The sequence below is a fragment of the Nicotiana sylvestris genome, chromosome 4, assembly GCF_000393655.2.
Source record: "Nicotiana sylvestris chromosome 4, ASM39365v2, whole genome shotgun sequence".
NCBI classification, from domain to species: Eukaryota; Viridiplantae; Streptophyta; class Magnoliopsida; order Solanales; family Solanaceae; genus Nicotiana; species Nicotiana sylvestris.
In genome coordinates this window covers 80,630,837-80,640,671 of record NC_091060.1, presented here as the reverse complement: position 1 = coordinate 80,640,671, position 9,835 = coordinate 80,630,837, and the positions used below count along the sequence as shown (strand labels likewise).

Below are 9,835 nucleotides of genomic sequence, written 5' to 3'. Positions count from 1 at the left end.
GAATCGGCGATTGAGGGGAGCTAGGGTTAGGTTGAGTGGTTAAGAGATGAGAGAATGCAGAGGCGGCAGAATTTGGAAATGAGATAGGGTTAGGGGGTCGTTGGAATTAATAAGAAAAGGATTAATACGGGCCGTTGATCTGGGAGATCAACGGCCAGGATTTAATTGGTGTTGGGTCGGGTAGGCGGGTTCAAGGTTTGGGTCGGGTAATCTAATATGAAATTGGGTTGAGGTTGGGTTCAATTTAGGCTACAATTGAAATGTTAATCTGGCTATATTTTAAATAGCCAATTTTCCCTATATCATTTATTAATAAATAATAAATAATTTCTGAAAAATAATTTCATGTACCAAAATGATTTAAAAATATATATTTAATATTTTAATAAATATAGGAAATCAATTTTACGCATATAAATGTAATTATACACTAATGGGGCTAACATTGCAATTATATGCAATTTAGCTTTAAAAATACAAAATGAAATTATAAAATGCATACAGATTATTTTAACCATATTTTGGCATAAATATAGAAATTAAATGACTAAATTATCACAACAATTATTTGGCAGATAATTATTGGGGATTTTATGAATAAAAGGGAAGGAAATAAATCAGGTAAATCTTTAAAATTATGAAAAAAATTATAAAAATGTTGTGAATGCTTATATGTGCATATACATGCTATTTTGAAAGTATTTATGCATATATAAAAAATATAGGGAAAAATTGGGTATCAACAAATATTATATGTTCAGAGTCCCTTAGTCGCAAGGTATGCAAGGATAGGTGAGGTATTGGGTGTCGGTCTCTCCCCCAGGTTCGGGGCATGACAAAGATATTACCAAAGCCTATGATGGCTAGAGAATAGTTTTCGAGGGAGCCGCAAATTTCAAAGGAGTGGGTATTGGAGCAGTTTTGGTGTCAGAGACAAGCCAACATTATCTAGTATCCGCGAAGCTTAGGTTTCCGTGCACCAACAATATGGCGGAATATGAGGCTTGTATCATGGGGCTCAATTTGGCTATCGACATGAATATACAAGAGTTGTCGGTATTTGGTGATTCGGATCTTCTAGTACATCGGGTTCAAGGAGAATGGGCTACAAAGAATACTAAGATACTACCATATATATATTATGTGCAAGAGTTGATGAAGAGGTTCACGAATATAGAATTTAAACATGTTCCAAGAATCCAGAACAAGTTCGCAGACGCATTGGCTACTTTGTCTTCGATTATACCGCATCCGGATAAGAATTTCATCGATCCTATTTCAATAAGGATCCATAGTCAGCTAGCTTATTGTGCTCATGTTGAAGAAGAAATATATGGGAATCCATGGTACTATGATATCAAGGAATACTTGGAAAAAGGAGATTACCTGGAGCATGCAAATCATACTCAGAAACGCATGCTTCAGAGATTATCCAATCATTTCTTCCAAAGTAGAGGAATTCTGTACAGAAGGACTCTAGACTTAGGATTATTACGGTGTGTTGATGCCAAAGAAGCTTCCATATTGCTTGAGGAAATATATGCCGGAATTTGCGGGCTGCACATGAATGGTTTTGTTCTAGACAAGAAGATATTAAGAATAGGATACTTTTGGATGACTATAGAAACAAACTGCATCAGGTTTGTTTAGAAGTGCCACCAGTGTCAGGTACATGCAGATATGATACGGGTACCACCAAATGAACTCAATGCAACAAGTGCACCTTGGCCTTCTGTTGCTTGGGGAATGTACATCATCGGTCCAATCGAGCCCGCCGCTTCAAACAGGCACATGTTCATTTTAGTGGCATAGACTACTTCACAAAATGGGTTGAGGCTGGATCTTACAAGGCTGTAACCAAGAAAGTCATCGTAAATTTTGTCAGGGATCGTATTGTTTGCCAATTGGGGGTACCGGAATCCATCATTACCGACAATGCCGCCAACCTCAATAACGACTTAATGAAAGCTATGTGTGAAACCTTCAAAATCAAACATAAGAATTCCATAGCAGACAGACTGCAAATGAATGGAGCCATAAAAGCCGCCAACAAAAATATTAAGAAAATTCTAAGGAATATGGTAGACAACCACAAGAAATGGCACGAGAAATTACCATTTGCTTTATTGGGGTATTGTACTATAGTTCGCACATCAACCGGAGCAACCCCCTACATGCTGGTTTACGGAACTAAAGTTGTCATCCTCGCCGAGGTCGAGATTCCTTCTTTGAGAATTATACAAGATGCAGAACTTAGTGATGCAGGAGTCGCTACGAACAATCGGCTCTTATCGATGGAGAAAGAATGAATGCAGTATGTCATGGTCAACTTTATCATAACAGAATCTCCCGAGCTTTCAACAAAAGGGTCAAACTTAGACAATTCACACGGGGGCGGTTGGTGCTGAAACGAATCTTCCCACATCAAGATGAAGCCAAAGGAAATTTTTCGCCCAATTGGCAAGGGCCCTACATGGTTCACAGGTTACTAATAGGAGGAGCACTCATACTTGCAGAAATGGACGGAGAAGTTTGGCCAAAACCTATCAATTTGGAAGCAGTCAAAAGATGCTATATTTAAATTTCTTCATTTGATGTAACTGAACTACGCTTGACCTGATTCCCATTTAAGAGGGGATACGTAAGCAGCCCTATAGGTTCGGTCACATCTCAATAAAATTTTCATTCCCACAACCAGACATTGGGGCAGAATTTTGAGGAGGACACTCAAAATTCCGAAGCAAGTCCAGCTGATGTCATCACATGCAAGACAGTCAGAAAATCGGTTGAGTGACTGGGGAAAAATGTTGAGTAGGATTCTCAAAATTCCGGAGCAAGTCCAACAAACTTCGTCAAATGCAAAACGGTCGGCGAATCACTTACTAAACTGGGGCAGAATTTTGAGGAGGACCCTCAAAATTCTAATACAAAGAAGTCGCATTGTCTTTAAAAGTGTTGCAGTCATTGGTTCATCTAATTTACCTGATATTACATACCACTATGTTTCTTAAATAACCCTATTTCATCAAATACACACATATTTTTCGAAAACTTTATTTCTATGGCAGCCAGATGTTACCAGGTAACTCAAATAGGTGTAACACCCCATATTTTCGTATGTGAATGTACGTCATAACTAAATTGATGGAAGCTTGGAATGAGATGTTACATCCCGTATTTTCGTATATTAAAGTTTCGTCGCAAATCGACGTATGTTCGGGAATTGGATTGTTGTGAGATTATAAGCATTATGCTATTTAAAAAATGTGATGAGTAAATTCGTGAAGGTGAAAGGGTATGCGGGTCGAAGAAAATGAGTTTTGTGGAAGTTTATCATTTTGGGATAAAATACAGTCCAAGTATAATAAACGATATTTATGGACTAGTGCGATACAAGGTACCACATGACCATAATAGTAAAGTGTACAAAGTGTATTAAAAGTGAGTAGTATTTTAAGTAATTTGAGATAATTCTTAATTATGTGATTAATTGGTTAATTATTGAATTAGTGAGTAATTACCAAGTTAATTAAGGAATTGGTAATTAATTAAAATATTTTGGATAAGCCTAATGGAGATTAACGTGGCAGCCAAACACCTTACATAAAAACGACTCATGAATTCAAATAAAAGGTGGCAAAACTTGTAGATGTCTTTGGCCAACTAAGCCACAAGTGGGTCCCACACCCACTAATACAAAATATTCTCTAAAATCACCAAATAAAGAAGGGTCACATTTACAATAATCATATTTTTCAATAAGTAATGTGAATTACTTCATCAAGTTCATACAACACTACAAAAAGTGACGAATGAATGTTCAACAAATTCGTATGAAAATGTAGCAACGAGATTTTGCCATTCTAAGGGAGTACGGTGCAATCCTTCTGAAGAATATCATATGGATTTTCCCCTACTTCGATCTATCGTAACGTGTTATCGCAATTGACGTTTGTTAGAGGATTGTCAAGATAATCGGCTTAGGTATGTTAAGGCTAAACTTTTCTCCATTTTGGTATGATCCAATAACTACATGTGTTTGATAACGAGACATAAAGAGAAGTTCATATTCAAGAATTTATGTACATTTTTCCTAGTTCCATAAGTTACACTATTCTCCCTTATTAGGACTTTATATTTTATTGAGTATTGTCTTCTTCCATTCAAGAGAGCAGAGGGTCTATATATATATATATATATATATATATATATATATATATATATATATATATATACAGTATTACATTATTTTCACCATCATCGAGCTATAATCGATGGGTAGGCCCCTATTGGGTGACCTCTGATTAGATGGTAAGTTATATACCGAACCTACTGTGGACGAGCGCCTATAAGAGAGCCCAGTTGGCCGAGATACAGAGACTGGTATGACCGAGCACCTATGAGTGAGCCTACTACGGGCAGAGCAGTTATATATATACCGAGCCTTATAAGGACGGACAACTATTTTACTTACTATATTGAGAGAGTTTAGTTAGTATCAGCAAGTGAGCATATCTTCAGATTATCTTTGAATCCAAGTTATTGGGGGCGCTGCATTTCATGCGTGCAGGTTCAGACAAATAGACGGGTAGACCTCTTCATTAGGTGTTTCCCTAGTTCAGCTTGATCGGTAAGCTCCATGCCCTTCAGAGTTGTCGTGTCTAGAGCTTTATGTGCATCTTATGTATATAGGTTATAAGTAGGTCGGGGCCCTGTTTCAATCACAATATATCCATCACTAGAGGCTTGTAGACATATCCTATCAGTTAGTGCAGTATGTTGGGCTTGTAAGCCTTTTATGAATATTTTGTTGGTTTGCCAGCCGTAGTAGTTATGACAGCCTTGTCGGCCCAACCTTATAGTGATGTTTAGTTAGCATTCTCAATTGTTCTGCAATGTGTCCCATGTCCAAAGTATGACATTATATGTTCAGAGTCCCTTAGTTGCAAGTTGGTACGCAAGGATAGGTGAGGCACTAGGTGTCGGTCTCGCCCCCAGGTTCAGGGCATGACAACAGGATCCCCAGAGCAAAGCTAAGAAAAGCAAGCAGGCAAACATACGAACCAACCTTCCCCACGAAACTCATGATTTTTCTTTGGATGCAGGCGCAATGAACATGACAGGAGCATTCACAAGTATACACATACCAAAATCACTATCTTCATAATGGCAAGGCCGCCAAATGCAAGTATATCTCCAGCTAAGAAATATTCTGCTCCTACTTGCTATTTGTCCATTGCATGAGACTAAGCACTGTCTAAAACCTTGCATGAGGCTAAGCCCTGCCTCCCTATTTGCATAAGGCTAAGCACTGTCTTCCATTGTATGAGACTAAGCATTGTCTCCCTTTCTTGCATGAGGCTAAGCCCTGCCTCCCTATTTGCATAAGGCTAAGCACTTCCTTCCACTGCATGAGACTAAGCATTGTCTCCTCTCCTTGTATGAGGCTAAGCCCTACCTCCCTAACTGCATAAGGCTAAGCTCTGCCTTTCCTTGTCTAATGTCTGAATGCTACACTATCTAAAACTTAGAATTATTTTGCTTCTCCCGAGGCTAAGCTCTGTCCCGATCCTATGCAAGACTATGATCAATATTTTTTTGCTCATATGATCCATCATCATGTCTCTATCCAAAGGCATCATAGTCAGTAGGCATCATCCTCATAGCCTGAAGACACCATGTCATGGACTAAGGATCTCTCAATACTGCACAGCATTATTCAAAGGCACCATTCTCATGGCCTGAGAATATCATTTCATGTCCTGCGAATCCCTAATCTCACGAATCATGGCCCAGGACGTCATGGTGTAAAGACACCATCATCACCGCATGAAGACAATCTTCATGGTGCAAAGGGAATTTGCATCATGTTTAAATTGTCGTAATAATATATATATATATATATGCGTGCATTATGTTTTAAGTTTTTGCAAGTAACTCAGGAGGTACACGTTCTTCAAACAGGAGCAACCTTCGCTCTGGTTTCTACTCATACCATTCACACCCTGCCATTATTTCAAATGTAACTGACTCTCATCAATTACTTGCTTTACCCAATGACCGTTCAGATATCTACCCTATGATACATCCATAACATCTCAAATTCACATTCGTGATTTCTTATAAATCCATCTGATACTATCCTACTCAAAAGAACCTTGCCAAAATACACGACCATCCCTATAAAATTTCCATCGGTTCCGTTCACCGTTGGATCCAAAACTACACATGCCCTGATTCCTATAAAATCAGGGATATGTAGGCAGCTCATAGACCAGGGTGGGGCCTATATTTTTTCAAAATACCCCATTCGGTCAAAATCGGACATCATTTCTTTACCTGACTACTCTTTCATCCTTCCCGGGTAAAGAAGGCAGCTATTGATACCCAATTTTCCCTCATATTTTCCATATATATATATATATATATACTTTCAAAATAGTGCACATGCATCATCATTTGAGTTACAAGCATGCACAAATATTTTTCATAATTTTTCTATAATTTTAAAGACTTTAAATCAATTTATTTCTGCATTTTTATTATATAAATATCCAATAATTATCCTTCATATTATTTTTGTGATGATTAAATCATCTGAATTCAACATTTATACCAACACAGTGTTTAAATATTTTTAGTGCATTTTTATAATTATACTTGCATTTTTTAGGCTAAATTGCACATCTTCGAAATAATAGCTCATATTAGTGTATAATTACATTATTTATGCAGAAAATGATCTTTTATATTTTTAAAATGTTAAATAACTATTTTAAATTTTTTTAGTGCACAAAGGATATTTTTTGGTATTCACTTATGATTTTTATAAATTATTTTTTCGTTAAAATTGGATATTTAAAATCTTGCCCATTTTTATTCAAATTCGGACCAACCCCTAGACCAATTGCCTAAAATACCTACCCAGGCTCTTTTCCCAATATTTAAGCCCAATCCAAACCCCCATTAATTCCTAACCAAGTCCAGGACCCAACCTAATCCCAAGCGTTGATCAAAAGTGATCAACGACTCACAATACTCCACCCATTTCTCCTTATATCCCCATCCTTAACCCTAGAGACCATTTTGGTTAGCCAGTCACCTTTATGCTCTCTCGAACCTTCTCCTCTATTCTCTAAAACCCTAGCGTCGTCACCCATTTCCCTATGATTCCAACTTAGATATGGAATCAATCATTGATTCCCTTACCTTATCGACCCCTTCTCGCTATTGTCAACCTGTTTGTGGTATCACATAATTGCTTGCCTAACATGGCAAGCCAATTTCTTTCATTCTAAACGAAATCTAGTTAGGACCTTTTCTTCTTTCCATCTTTGTTCATTTTCGTCTCTTTATCGTATGAATCTCTGAGATTTTTCTCAATTCTTTACTTACCCTAAAATTAGGGTTCATATCTTTCTAGATCTGTTATAGTTCTCTATTTTTTAAAAAAATATATTTTCCTTTAATGTTTCCATATATCAATATATGTGCATCTTTATCATGATTTTTCATTGATATTTCTGACTAATCTTTACCCTAAAAATTAGGGTTTTTGATTCTTCAAAATAAAACCAAATCTGGTTCAATCTTTAATATTTCCGTTTATCCATCCGTATGCATCTTTATTATAGCTTTTCCTTTGATTATTTTCGCTAATTTTACTTACCCTAAACATAGGGGTTTTTGATTCTTCAAATTTGTTTGATTCTTTAATTGCTTGTTAAAATCTCTATCTACATGCTTATACGTGTCTCTTTACCTATGGCTTACCTTAGATAGAGTTCCGAGTTTTCTTTCCTTAAGTTAACTGTTAGATGCTTTCCTTGATTGATTATTACCATATTTGTGTGCCCTAGTCCAGTGCTTTTTAAAACTCTTCCCCATTCCCCTTTACACAGACAAAGAACTCGAATACTCTCACTGCTACAAAACTATACACTGCTATTCTTGTTCTTTGTTTGATTCCTGGTCGGCTGGAAGACAATGCCAGAAATCCTCTATTGCTTGCTCCTATTGGTGATGATTGCAACACTATTAAATTTCTTTCTGTTTCATCTGAACTAGTAAGTTGTTGAAGCCCTTTTCTACTTTATTACCCACTCAATATGTTACTGTTAATTGATTGGTTAATTATTGTATTCTAGACATATTTAACTCAGTAGACTAAATGATGAAATCTGCTTAATTATGTGTAATTTAAGACTGTCTTTAAATATTAGATATGTTTTGATACCTTTCCTAAAAAACTAGTTCATCATGTATACCTTAGTTTGTTGTTAAATCTATTAGCATGTTATTTATCTGATTCTGTGCTCACCATGCTATTGGTTCTTAGTGATAACTAATGTGCTTCTTGACTTATTATTGTTCAATGAATTGCCTTTCTATGACTTATCCTAGTCTGAATTCCTTATTGCCTTTTGTGAAATATGTTTAGGAATTGGTCCTTATCAATTTATGACTTTGTTTATTTTCAAACTTGTTAGTTCCAAGTCTGCTTAGTTTCAAAGTGTTTGTCTCTGTTCTATATGTGATTCTATCCCTAAGTATACTTCCCAATCTTGTCCTGCACTCTTCTGAATTCTAATTCTTTGTTGGCTGAAAGCCAATGTAATCTAAGTATTGTCTCTTGGTGTTCCTGGTGTGAGATCTGCTTAGGGTTAATATGAGACTGTCGTGAACTCTAACATACAAGGATTTGTCCCCTTAGTTTTCCTTGAACTAATCTGATAATTCTTCTCTAGTGTGAGCACTTCCCTGGGTTCTTGAAACCCTTGGAAACTCTGAGACACTAGAGATTAGGGTTCTGTATGCTTATCTTTGAAATATAGGTGAATCACTCACCACTGGTCATGTTGTACCTAGGAACATTAGACTTTGGAGTTATTGTGAATTGAAGGCCTGGCCCGTCCACATGTATTTGGGCCTGCTGCAGGCTTCCTATAGTCTATATACTTTGTAATTCATTCATTCGATTCTAGTCTGTAATAATTATTTGTAAATACAATTGGGGAAATAATAAAATTGGGAAATGGGCTTATCTTGATATTCTATATGAAATGGGTAGATAACATACCTATAGGTCTTTCTGCTATTATATGTTAGATGACATGCCTATAGTTGTTCACTGTTATTGCTAGATAACATTCATGTAGGTTTTACTTTATAAGAAGAAATGTTCTGCTAATTGTTTGCTTAAAACTTGTCTAGATGTTTACTATGTTGCGTGTTAGATAACCTATCTATAGGGATTTTATTTTTTCTCAAGTAGGTTTTGTGAACATCCTGTCTACTTCGCTTTTACATGATTAGATACCATACCTATAGGAAATATAATAACTAAGTTCAACTTACATTATATCATATTTAAATCGACTTCTTTAGAAATCATGTCTATAGGTTTTAATTAATTGTCACACTCGCTTAGTTAATATGCATGTCTATATGAGCTAATGGCAGTTTCAATCACCAAAGGTAGAAATCATGCCTATAGGGATAATTATCATTTGTGCCAAATACTAAAAATGGACTCTATATAGTGTTTTGCTAAATGTCACTAAAAAGCATGCCTATAGGAACAACTAAGTAATTCTGAGTATGCTTCGTTGTCATTACTGTCAACTACTGAATAAGTCGCCTAGATAACATGTCTATAAGTTTAAACGCTTATAATTATAATCAGTAGGCAATTATGCGATCACCTTGAAATTACCTTGCACAAACTACTAGTGTGATTAAAATCCATAATCACATAGAAGTCATGTCTATAGGACTTAACAACCTTAACTATTAAAATTGTCAATACGCTAATCTGTTTGCGTGCATTTGCTGC

The 9,835-nt window shown here is 36.2% G+C and overlaps 1 protein-coding gene across 1 annotated transcript; it reads left to right on the top strand.

Annotated features, from left to right (window-relative positions):
• The first annotated feature begins 987 nt into the window (after window positions 1-987).
• LOC138889754 (uncharacterized) lies at window positions 988-2,309 on the top strand. The gene is made up of 2 exons (XM_070173090.1): window positions 988-1,640; window positions 1,886-2,309. Exons 1-2 carry the CDS (start codon window positions 988-990, stop codon window positions 2,307-2,309), a joined length of 1,077 nt encoding a protein of 358 aa, XP_070029191.1.
• Window positions 2,310-9,835: the final 7,526 nt, after the last annotated feature.

Bases quoted from the DNA above. Each gene is read 5' to 3' on its own strand.
- LOC138889754 (XM_070173090.1), top strand. From the start codon at position 988: ATGGCGGAATATGAGGCTTGTATCATGGGGCTCAATTTGGCTATCGAC. The intron at 1,641-1,885 runs GTTTGTTTAGAA...AAATTTTGTCAG, and splicing joins ATAGAAACAAACTGCATCAG to GGATCGTATTGTTTGCCAAT.